This window comes from Drosophila navojoa, chromosome 5 (genome assembly GCF_054131105.1).
Source record: "Drosophila navojoa isolate 15081-1374.11 chromosome 5, UAZ_NAV_1.0, whole genome shotgun sequence".
Lineage (NCBI taxonomy): Eukaryota > Metazoa > Arthropoda > Insecta > Diptera > Drosophilidae > Drosophila > Drosophila navojoa.
The window spans coordinates 10,445,039-10,457,254 of NC_142893.1; the positions used below are offsets into that span (position 1 = coordinate 10,445,039).

The 12,216-nt window shown below is 37.9% G+C and overlaps 4 protein-coding genes across 7 annotated transcripts; 2 read left to right on the plus strand and 2 right to left on the minus strand.

Annotated features, from left to right (window-relative positions):
• The first annotated feature begins 56 nt into the window (after positions 1–56).
• On the plus strand, positions 57–3,082 carry Ric (Ras-related protein interacting with calmodulin). Of its 2 annotated transcripts, XM_018105477.3 has the most exons (4): positions 57–223; positions 309–657; positions 927–983; positions 1,088–2,307. In XM_018105477.3, exons 2-4 carry the CDS (start codon positions 429–431, stop codon positions 1,603–1,605), a joined length of 804 nt encoding a protein of 267 aa, XP_017960966.1. In that variant the 5' UTR covers positions 57–223; positions 309–428; the 3' UTR covers positions 1,606–2,307. The 2 variants fall into 2 exon arrangements, with proteins under 2 accessions (XP_017960966.1, XP_089117618.1); XM_089261492.1 differs by lacking the exon at positions 57–223 and having other exon boundaries at positions 389–657; positions 1,088–3,082.
• A 1,263-nt stretch (positions 3,083–4,345) lies between these two features.
• Rho1 (ras-like GTP-binding protein Rho1) lies at positions 4,346–8,360 on the minus strand. Of its 3 annotated transcripts, none has more exons than XM_089262053.1 (5): positions 8,243–8,360; positions 7,004–7,167; positions 5,647–5,796; positions 5,503–5,583; positions 4,346–5,436 (listed from the first exon to the last, which is right to left on the minus strand). In XM_089262053.1, exons 1-5 carry the CDS (start codon positions 8,286–8,288, stop codon positions 5,245–5,247), a joined length of 633 nt encoding a protein of 210 aa, XP_089118179.1. In that variant the 5' UTR covers positions 8,289–8,360; the 3' UTR covers positions 4,346–5,244. The 3 variants fall into 3 exon arrangements, with proteins under 3 accessions (XP_089118179.1, XP_017960968.1, XP_017960967.1); XM_018105479.3 differs by lacking the exon at positions 8,243–8,360 and adding an exon at positions 7,981–8,217; XM_018105478.3 differs by lacking the exon at positions 8,243–8,360 and adding an exon at positions 8,044–8,214.
• A 79-nt stretch (positions 8,361–8,439) lies between these two features.
• On the plus strand, positions 8,440–11,869 carry LOC108652755 (uncharacterized). Its single transcript, XM_030384341.2, has 2 exons — positions 8,440–11,487; positions 11,543–11,869. Exons 1-2 carry the CDS (start codon positions 8,544–8,546, stop codon positions 11,800–11,802), a joined length of 3,204 nt encoding a protein of 1,067 aa, XP_030240201.2. The 5' UTR covers positions 8,440–8,543; the 3' UTR covers positions 11,803–11,869.
• Positions 11,828–12,210, minus strand: mRpL34 (mitochondrial ribosomal protein L34). Its single transcript, XM_018105480.3, has 2 exons — positions 12,173–12,210; positions 11,828–12,119 (listed from the first exon to the last, which is right to left on the minus strand). The coding sequence occupies exons 1-2, from the start codon at positions 12,193–12,195 to the stop codon at positions 11,897–11,899; spliced, it is 246 nt and encodes an 81-aa protein (XP_017960969.1). The 5' UTR covers positions 12,196–12,210; the 3' UTR covers positions 11,828–11,896.
• Between the last annotated feature and the right edge of the window lie 6 nt (positions 12,211–12,216).

Consider the following 12,216-nt stretch of genomic DNA (forward strand, 5'->3'; position numbering starts at 1 on the left):
TCCCCTTCACAATAACTGTCAATAATTTATCTAACATTTAGTATTTTTAGTATTTTAAGATGTTGCCGTGAGCTGGTCACACATTGATACCACCATAAAAAAACAACAACAAGAAAATAGAACGGAACGAGGGAAAACAACCCATCACAATTATGTATAGATACGATTGAAATTGAAGTCAACAAAAGCCGTTGTAGGATTCCGGGCCAAGTGCAAAGTTGTGGTAAGTTGCAATAAAAATAGGAAAATAAAAATAAAATGAAAAACAATTGTGGACAAACTGCAACTAAGCTGTTTGACATTTACAGGCCAGGCGCTGCAAACTACGCACAATTTTGGTGTTGGCGGCGGCGGCGACGGCGGCGACCGCAACAGATCAAAATTAGCCACGCCTTTTAGAGCAATTTGGGGAGCAACGCCTCCCAGCTATGGCCGGAGACATGTCCATTGGCTGTGCCGCTCTCAAACGATCCACAAAACTAAAAAGCTGCACCAGCGGCACCGACACTGACTCCATGCAGCTGCCAAACGAGCGCAAAGAAAATGGCCATAATAGTGGCCTATTAATCAAACCACCCAGTGCACCACAGAATATGCGTGGCGGCTTGCGGGTCTACAAGATCGTCATACTGGGCGATGGCGGTGTCGGAAAGTCTGGTAAGTGTTCTATCTGCTGCTGGCGGCTCCAATCACTGCTGCGCATTTTACTCTAGTACGTCTGGCCGTCTATGGGAAAAATCAATAAATTATCTGAATTTCTTTTACACTTTGTTTTACGGCACACAACAAACCACCCACAATCAACCCCCAATGCTTCGCTTCGTGCGTTCGGCAAACTTTGCGTGTACACACACATACATACTAACATATGCTCTCTTTTCTCTCTGTCCCTCTCTCGCACTCACACATGGATACACGGACAACAGCTGTTACCCTGCAGTTCGTCAGTCACAGCTTTTTGGACTACCATGACCCCACAATTGGTGAGTGTGTTCTCTTTCGGCTCGTTCGTTCCACCTTTGAACTTTTCTTTGTTACATGCTCTCTCTCAATGTGTGCGTGCGTGCGCGTGTTTGTGTGTGTGCAGAGGATTCGTATCAGCAACAGGCGGTAATTGACAATGAGGCCGCTCTGCTGGACATACTCGACACTGCTGGCCAGGTCGAGTTTACGGCCATGCGGGACCAATATATGCGCTGCGGCGAAGGTTTCATCATTTGCTATTCGGTTACCGATCGCCACAGCTTTCAGGAGGCATCCGAATATCGCAAATTGATAACACGCGTCCGTCTATCCGAGGACATACCGCTGGTGTTGATAGCCAACAAAGTGGATTTGGAATCTCAGCGACGTGTCACCACCGAGGAGGGCAAAAACTTGGCCAATCAATTCGGTTGCCCATTCTTCGAGACATCCGCTGCACTGAGGCACTACATCGACGAGGCATTCTATACGCTGGTGCGCGAAATCCGCCGTAAAGAGATGCAAAAGGCACTGGGCACAGATACCAGCTCGGAGAAGATACACACGCGACATCGCAGTCGCTGGTGGCGCATCAGATCCATATTCGCACTGGTCTTTCGACGCAGGCGAAATTTAAACTAGAAAATGAAATGAAACAAAATCAAATTCCTCGGTTCGCAAGTGCAATATTTATCCAATGCGTTTTACTATATATATATATATGAGCTATATATATATATGTACGATTTGTATGTGGCACACAAAATCAAATATGTTTGTGTCTAATCATTTTTGGAAAACAAATGAATTTATGGAAACGCGTTAAACTATTCTAAGTGTTAAGGACAACAACTAAGTGACATTCTGTTTGGACTTACAAAGCTTTTGTTAATTGTTTTAATTTGAATTGTTTTTTGTTTTATTTTTGTCATTTGTTAACCATGCCACATTGTATTTGTTGTATTTGTATTGTTAAGGTGCTGCTGTGCACACTGATATGAGAATATAAATATATATATATATTTATTTATATATATATATATAGAGAGAAAGATATGTATATCAAAAATATGTTTTAAGCACGAATTCGAAAGATACAATATTATATAGCAATGCACATACGTATATATACGTATCTAGTATAACTAATAAGAAATGTTGATTCCTAACAGAAAACAGAAAACCAATTGGCAAAACACGAAAACCAAAAACAAAACTAAATGAAATGCATTTAAAATTTAAACAAACAGCAACCGAAGCAAAGAGAACCATATGCAAAATTTATGATAATAGCAATAATGTTAAATCAAAAAAATAATAATAATAACGAAACGATATACAAAACTGAGTCCTAGCTGCAGCCAATAGTGGTAGCTATATAGACCCATATAAATATATATATATATATATATATAGACAGATATATATTAAGGTCATAGAGAGCTTTAAGTCGCCAAAACAACAAAAGAAATAAAAACAATTTAAACTGTCCAACAGAAGTGAGGAAAGTGTTAACAGTGTATTATGTGCATGTATTATTATTCTTATTATTATTATTATAATTATAATCATAATTATAATGATGATTAACGTACGCACATTAACTAATCGAATAAATGTTGAATTTAACGCAGATGTATACTAAACACAGATTGACGATTGAAACATTGATCGATTGATTGATATGCAAATCCATTGTTAAATGTTATTAATATTATTTCTTTTAAATGTCGTATACATTGACATTTGTTTAATTGTTAACTTGCCTAAGTTTATTTATTTTTTGTTAAATACTTTATAATTACATTTATGCCCTTCGCTAAGCATCACCATAAGTTCCTCACATCAATGTTACTGCGACTACATCATAGCACAAGGCTTTAATTACAGTCTACACAATTTGTTAAAACAAAAACGAGAATGAAATATAACAATTGAAAATTGTTAACAGGCGTTGAATAATTTGTATGTTTTTTATTGTTTAAGCATAACCAAACGAATGACGAGCTAAACGAAACTTTGTAAATGTTGTTTAAACTTTAGTTCTATTTGTCAGTTGAATTGAATGCGGGTATATTGAAAGCAAGCTTTCCAAAAAAAAATAAAATAAATAAATAAATATATATACATATATATATAAAAGAAAACCAAGATAAAATATTTATATATATAATATAATTCTAAAATTATAAAAATGTTAAATATCACATACGATTACGATTATTTCCCATGAAACAATAATAAAACGAAAAACGTGACAAAAATAAAGAAACTAGAAGTTAGTAGCTATAACGCGAGTATTAAAATAGATGCACAAGTCTGGTAATTCCAGCTGGCCAATGCTAACGATTTTTTTTGTTTTCTTTCGGTCATTTCACTATTTAATTCTTACATTTTAAATGTACAAGAAATTAATGAAAACGATAAAACAAAAAAAGGAAAAAAAAGAATACCAATAAAGATTTTTGGAACCCCCGTTAAAATTAGTGTTTTTCTTTTATCTGAACAAGAATAAATTGTTTTCTAATTTTTGTAAAATATAAAAAAGTATTTCAAATTTTTTTTTTTCATATTTATCTTGCTAACTTTTACAGCTCTGAAACAAGATAATAAATGAAAATGTTTATTAAAAAATAAATCATTATTGCCCTCGCCCAATAAGAAAAACATTTTAAATTTTGATTTTTATCGTTTTTTTTTTTTTATTTTTTTCTTTATTTATTTATTTAGTAAAATATTCTTTTTTTTTTTTAATTTTGAAAAGAAATGATTTTTGTTGTTTTTTGGTTTACATATGCATATGTATATATGCATACACACATATATATTCTCTTGTTAATTTTGGTAATCTGGTAAAATGTGTATTTGCTTTGTTTTCTTTCTTCTTCTGCATATTTAATATTTGTTTTTTTTTTTTTTTTATTTATTTTGTTATTGTATAGGAAGCAAAACTTTTGAATGCACAAATTTACAATTACTTTCGACGCATTTGTTCTTTCATCTGTTGTTTAAATTGTGTAATATAGTAACTGTAGAAAATAGTATATGTATATGTATGTATATATACATATATATAGAAATATACATATACATACATACATATGTATATATATAGCATTGAGTTTTTTTGTATGAGAATTTTACACGATTTTTGACGGTACAAAATACAAAAAAGAGACATACACACATACATACATATATGTACTGTATATATATATAGATTGGTATTTTATAAAATCATAAAATACGCTAATTTATATTTTTGTGGTTTTTTTTTTCATTTTTTTTTTAATGCAAAATACAAATATTAAAAACTCTGAACTTGCATTTGCACATTGAAAAAATTTGAATGCATCTGTCACTTGTGGCTTATGTTTAATCATTTCTTTTTTTGTGTAATTGTTTGCAAAGTAGTATTTATATATATGTATATATTTATATACATATATATTGTTATCATTTTGTTTAGTTTATTGGCGGTCTCTGTTTGAATATATAATATATATATATATATAAGAGTCAAAAAAGTTGTAATTGGTATGTTTATGAATGCTTGCATTTTAGGCTCTCTTTTTGTTTGTTGTCTGTTTATCAGAATATTTGTATATGTATATGCCTTAAGACTTTGAAAAAAATATGAATAACTGCATCATCACTAATCAACACACACATACACACGCGAACACATATAAGCGCATGCAACAGCACACATACACACACGCACACACACACACCTTTAGTAATGCTTGTAGATATTTTGTTGTTTGGCTTTTAATCTCAAAATCAAACGGATACGATGATATATATATATATAGGACATATAGTATAGTATGCATATACATAGGTGTGTGTATATAGATATATACGAGTAAGTATGTATTGATAGTTGATTGGTTGAGTGTTGACTGATTTTTTGACGCCGTCAAGAGTTACAAATAATAATAATAATAATGCGATATTTATTATTGTTGTTTACTTCTGTTAATAACTACTCTAGACTGTATATAAAATCAAATCCGCATTTGACATTTTGCCCGTTTCATCTTCACTTTCATCTTGCTGTTGATGTTGTTGCGTGTGTTGTATGTTGCTAAAGCAATATTTGCTGTTTGTTGATGTTGTTGTTGTTGCTGTATTTGCGTTGCGTTGCTGTTGCCGGATTCCCCATGCTATCTGATTCCAATAGTTGTTATTCTTGTAAAAAGGTGTGTGCTTGTGTTTGTGTGTGGGTGTGTGTATGTGTGTTTCCTTGTGTTTGTATAGAATTTGATATTTGCTCTTTTAGAGCAAAAGGCATTTGGGCTTCTTCCGTTTTTTAACTTGCAGTGCAGCCCTGGTTGCTGTCTCGAATACCTCTCGCACACCCTCCTTGGACTTGGCCGAACATTCCAAATAGGCAAAGGCATTAATTTTCTCAGCCATAGCGCGTCCCTCCTGCGGCTTAACCGGCTCTTGCTTCATCTTTGCTAAATCCTGTGGAAGTTTAGAAAAAAGTTATTTGACATCCAAGATTTCTTTTAACTAATCCAAATTTCTTACCCGAATTGTGTTGGGATCATTTCGCAAATCTTTCTTATTGCCTACCAAAATGATGGGAACATTGGGACAAAAATGTTTGACCTGAAATAAACAAATGATTATTAATAACATTTATACATACATATATTATTGTCTATTATTTACCTCTGGCGTCCATTTTTCGGGAATATTTTCTAGCGAATCGGGTGAATCCACTGAGAAACACATAAGTATAACATCAGTGTCTGGATAACTCAGCGGTCGCAGTCTGTCATAATCTTCCTGACCAGCTGTATCCCATAAGGCCAACTCCACCTATATAGCAAATAGAGAAAAGAATCACGTCATATATTGATGTAAGTATAAATTTATATATGTATATGGTTGGTTGTATGTATGTATAAATGTGGAGTGATAACGCCCGTTAAGTTGGCAATTATGTAGCACAAAAGCCCGTTTCCATCACAAAGACGAAAGACGAAGACGAGAGTCAACTTCAAGTTGAAAGATAGCAAGGAACTGGCGGAAATGCCAAACGTATTAATCAGACACAATACGTAGAGTGACGTGAACTACAGACACAGACGGTTGTATGTATGTATGTATGCATGTAGGTCTATACCTACATATGTTTATACATCATATGTAAGCATTAACCAAACACAAACGCCGCCATATTGTGCTGCGCAAATTGTTTATACCAAAACAACAAAAAATATCATACAAGAAGAAAAAAGTCGTATAAAATTATTAGAAACGAAATTGTTTAACAAATAACCAAAAACAAATACACAAAACATGACTTAATGCAAATCAAAATGGCATACAGCAGTATATCTTTTCTTCTTCTTTTTCTTTTTAAATATATTTTTATTACAATTGAGAGCGAGAGCGCGTGCTACTGGCTCCAAACGTGAGCGCAGGTATGCAATGACTGAGTGCGAGGGGGGCGAACGTGAGAGCGCGAGGGGCAACGCGCAAAACTGTATGTGCGCAACGGGCTTGTGTATAAGACGAATAAAAAAATACAAAAAAAAAAAGAGCAAGAGCAAGAGCACAAGCAAGAAACGGAAGGAAGGGAGCTTGCTATACAAGTACATGTTTTAGTATTAGTACGCGTGTAAGTGTGAGTGCGTGCGTTTACGTCGTCGATGTTGGTACGTGTGTGTGTGTGTGTGTGTGTGTGTCGTTATGTGTGCAAGGAGAGTGCGAGCAGAAGAGCTGGAGAGCGGGAGTCAAGTATGCCTACCGACAATTGATATTGACTCACAACTTTTTTTTTACAGCATGAGTGCAGAGTGCACTGGAAATCGAGCAGGATGAGGGGGAGAGTAACGGGATGCTAGATGAGAATATACATATGTACATATGTGAGCATGTATGCAAAACAAATAAAATAAAAATGTACACAAAGACCGATGATCAGATGATTTTGAATGCTGCATGTGTTGGGCGGGGCGGCGGATGGGATGGGGAGGCTGGGATTGGTGTGTGAATGAATAGATGATAAACTTGGGCTTACCTGCTTGCCGTCGACTTCAATATCGGCGACATAATTCTCAAAGACAGTCGGCACATAGACCTCGGGAAATTGGTCTTTGCTAAAGACGATCAGAAGGCAAGTTTTACCGCAGGCACCATCGCCGACAATTACCAATTTCTTGCGAATCGTCGTCATTGGAGGTTCTGGAAGTGGCAGAGTGGATGCAACGACACCGACAGCGGCGATGACGGACGATGCGTTGTGTTAAATATATTTGCGAAAATTGCGCGAGCTGGTTGAAAAATATCAAAGTGAAAAAGCCATGCACACACACACACACATACACAGACGCGTATATTAACACTCTCGCGCGCAGCAATGCCACAATCTCTCACAAACACACGCACACACATTTGAGTCATACATTTTGAATGGCTCTCCCATTTGTTGTTGCTGCGGCTGACGATCTATGGAAAAGAAGAAGCATCAGCGAACAGTCGCATGAGGCTCTTTTTTTTTTGACAATCACCCGTTGTTGGTGGTGGGGGTTTCTTTTAGGCCAGTTAGGTGGAAAGACAGAATGCAATGTTTGGGCCGTTGTTTAATCGCTTCCAATTGTGCAGCTATTTATGCATACATACACATACGCATAGATTTATTTATATAAATGAAAGCCCGTGTCTTTACGTGTATTGGTTTTCGTATTGGCCGAATCACCACTGCTCCCATTTAGACATATACATTTATTTACTTTTCTTTAGTTCTACACGAATGTGTCTAGAGATAGTCCACTGGTCGCGTCATAGGTCTGCTTCCTCACCCGCCACCAACTCTTCATACGTTTATTCCAAAAACATCATCATCCACTCGCATTTATGTACATACATACACATACATATGTTGTCTGTGAGTTCGATTGCATGGCTGTATGTGTGTTTGTCAGTGCGCGTAGAGCTCTATATGTATGAGTGTGTGTGTGGAATTTTTTCACTGCTCTTTCAACTTTCCTCACTTACAATATATATATTTCTTTTTTGCAACACTCGGTTCGAATGAGACACTTTATTTTTAATGCTTACAAAATGGCACAAATATGTTGATTCTTATGCGTCTACCGTTGCTCGTTTCGTATAAAAGTTATTACAATTAAAAATTCGACGTTTTTTTTCTCATGCAAAATGACGATGAATTTTCTTGGTAGATGAACAACCAACGCCTTCGTGCGCCACAGAGTTGCACATGAACTATAGTGTTGGAAAATATCATTAAAAGGAATACCTGATCTGGGTATGCAAAATAACCACATTCTATTTTGTTTTGCCATTTTTTCACAAAAATAATATAGAAAGTTACATTAATAGCTTAATACACATTTATATTATATATATATTATCAGTCAGGTGAATTATTCAGAGTTGCTTGGAAAAGACTATTGACTAAGTGAAAAATTAATTCGTTACATGACGTTACTGTTACTTTTACCGTATATACCATCACTAATCCGTTCCTGCTTCTTAATTTTGAAGACACATGGCCCGGCAAAAATAGTAAGCTGTTTGTTTACTGTCAAATAAACAGAATGACACTTAAACGTAATGAGAGAGTACTGAAAGAAATTCAGTCCAGTTTTAACCTCACAGAGAATCGCATAGCTAAATCACAAACTGTGTTTTCTAAAATAAATATCTGGCAACCAATAAATCACAAACCAAAAGTTGCTTTTTACAATCTACCGAGAGCCCAAGAAAAACCAACGGATTCTCAAAAGGCGACAAATATTATTTGTAATCCAAAGATGTCAGAGAAAAAGTTAAATTCAGCTTTGAAAATGGCTGCAATTTCAAAAGCAATTAAACGTAAAAGTCAGACTGTTCCACAAAATGGAATAAATAAACGCCCGAAACTAAATATAGGATCCGCACAAAAGGGTCAATTGGAGACTGCACCTAATAGAAAACAAATACCATCCTATGCCATAAAAAAGTCACAGAAAGTTGGTAATAAAAACGTAGCTGCTAAAAAGAAGACATATTCGATGCAACCTAAAGATGACAAGTCAAAACAGAAAAATGTAAAAGCCACAGAGCTGATAAAAGCAAAGCGCCAGAGCGATGAATCGTTGGACGTTGGATTGGAGTCTGACGCTGAATTGTTGGACGAGGAGGAAATACAGTCTGAGTGTGAAGAATCCAAGTCTGATGTTGATGTAAAAGCTACAGAGCTGATAAAAACAAACCGCGCTTCATGGCCCGACGTTGGATTGGAGTCTGACGCTCAAATAGAGTCTGAATGCGACGAATCCAAGTCTGATGTTGATGTAAAAGCTACAGAGCTGATAAAAACAAACCACCAGAGCGGTGTATGGCGCGACGTTGGTTTGGAGTCTGACGCTCAAATAGAGTCTGAATGTGACGAATCCAAGTCTGGCGCTGAATCGTTGGACGAGGAGGAATCGCAATCCGAAGTGGAGGAGTCGCAGTCTGATGCTGAATCGATGGACAAGGAAGAATCTGAATCGGAGTCTGACACTGAATCGATGGAGGAGGAGGAATCAGATTCTACAAGTGATGAATCCGAGTCTGAGGCTGAGTCTGAGCCGTCGGACGACGAGAAATCAGAATCCGAATCGGAATCTGAGGCTGAATCGATGGACGAGGAGGAATCAACGTCTGAACTAGATTCCGAGTCTGATTGTTCATGGGACACTGACGAGAATTTCTTTAAGAAGCCAGTAATAATTGAAGCAAAGAAACTTGGACCAATTAAAATAGATTTGATTATCAATTTGAAGAAGGTCGTTAAGCCACTGTGTATAACGGAAGAGCCGGTAGACGCAGATATTGCCAAAGTTTCGGTGTTCGACGGAATGTCTGAAGCAGATATCGAAACACAAAACGTGTCTGCACAGACTTTGAAAGATGAAGCTTTGAACGAATCTAATGACGGAGCTGCACAGACTTTGAAAGATAAAGCTTTGAACGAATCTAACGACGAAGCTGAAAGTGAGAAGGAGCCGGTCGCAATGAGTGTAGAAATTAAAGTTGATAATTCAGAGAATAATGATGAAGAAGACATAGAAATGCAGCTTTCGCCAATGGATGAAGGGCGTATAACAGAGACTCCACGTGACGATTTAGCTGGATTTATGTCTGATTATTGTATTTTTGAGAATAGTTTTAAAACCAACAATGTGCTGGCTGTGATAAAACAGGATATCGAACTTTATGGCACCGTTACACTGACCTTGCTGTGTGGACGCCTTACAATCAATGGCTATAAGGCGCGCCGCTATGATTCGTTGACCATCTATTCACCTAAAGGCTTTAACTGGGTGGTCATTTCACCCATGTCGAACAGGAAACCAATCAAATTAAAAATGGAATCAAGTTCGACTTGGAAAGTCCTGGAAGACAGCTTCACACGCGCCCAGCTGGATAATATTGAGAGAAACTATGATGGGTATCGTGATGCGATTGTGCTGATGCAGCGGAACAGCTCTGCACAGAATATGCTCCACATCATTGGCAAGCACATGGTGGAGAAGGTTTTCCCCTCGGTGAATACTTCCAATCGTCCGTATGCTACCAGTGAGTATATCTTAAACTGCTTAATCCAGAGCGCCGATACACGGCAAGCGCTGCGGGTGCCCCGCGCGTGGATGAAGCTGAAAGTGGAGCAGCACAGTCGCTGGATGGTAGCTGGTGGCAAAGGTGTGGGCAAATCCACGTTACTTCGCTATATGCTAAACAGGCATTTGGAACACTACAATCGCATTTTATTCATTGACCTGGACATTGGACAGCCCGAGTTGTTTGTCCCACAAACGGTTTCATGCCATGTCATCGATCGTCCGCTGCTGGGAGCTGGTTTCTTTTTCAATAAACAGCCAGATCGAGCATATGCAGTCGGTCATGTGAATGTGGTGATGTGCGCGGAGCAGTACATCCAAGCGGTGCGAGAGTTGGTGTATTATTGCAAGGTAAACCCGTGCTATGATGATATACCTTGGCTCATCAATACGATGGGCTATAACAAAGGTTTCGGTCGTGAGCTCATGGCTCTATTGATCGACTGTGTCGATCCTACAGATTTGATACAAATATCCAGTCCTAAGGCCATCAACAATTTTGAGATAACTCTCGATCCCGAATCCCTGGCGAAGGTGCGGCCCATTATTTATACAGCTGATGAGTTTAAGGTCGAAACCAAAAACTTCAGATACAAATTGCATCAGTTACAAAGCGCTTTGCCGCAGCTGGAGCCGAACGAGCATCACTGGAGGATGAGTCCCAAGGATGTGCGCTACGCCAATTTCTTGGCCCGTCTCAGCAGTGCGTTGAACGGCAATGCCAAGCACCTGACCGATTGTCAGCCAGTTAGCGTGGATCTGGACGAACTGAACCTTGTACATCTCGTCTCCAAGGATTACGCACGTGAGGAACTTATAGCTGGCATGGAGGCCAATCTGGTTTATCTATGCAGGGGTCAGCTGGGTGACGATCCAAAACAGTGTCTAGGCATAGGTAAATCCTCGCTATAACTTATCGATATCTATTAAATCTCTTGCTCTTCTTGAAGGTGTTGTGCGTGCCATTGATTATGAGAAGAAGCAGCTGTATCTAGTCCCAGCCATGCCTCTGGAGCGTCTCTGGCTGGTCGACTGCTTGGTGTTAGGCGGCGCCATGTGCCTGCCGCAAGGCTTCTTCAAGGATCAAGGTACCGGCGTTGCTAACAATGTGCCTTTCGTGTTCATTATAGATGACAACAGGTCTTCTAAGAGTATTCAACAGATCTACTTTCGTCCGAACAAACAAGCCAAAACAAATACCGAATATTAAGATATACAAAGAGAATTTGTAAAAATTGTAAAATCAATTGAGGATGTATTAACTGTGAACTGTTAAATGTATTCTGTTGATTTGATTTCCTAGTCTAATGGGAGAGGTCGTGTCTGCCCTTCAGTATGCGCCGCATCAATACTCGTCTGCCTTCTGGTGTCGACATTCGTGCGTCCCATCCGTGGACGTTGATGCGCTTTACTTCCCGCGGCTTTGGGAAATGGCAGCGCACTTTCGGTTTAAGCACGGCCCGGTCAAAGGCATGTTTTTGGCGCACAAACAATGTTTGGGCTGTGTTCAGTGCCGACACACAAGTTCTAAAAGGGTACTGACAATTAATACTTCACATAATGGGTATTTGTATATTTACCTCTGCAGCAAACCTTGCAGCATGTTAAGTAAGTTATGCGACTG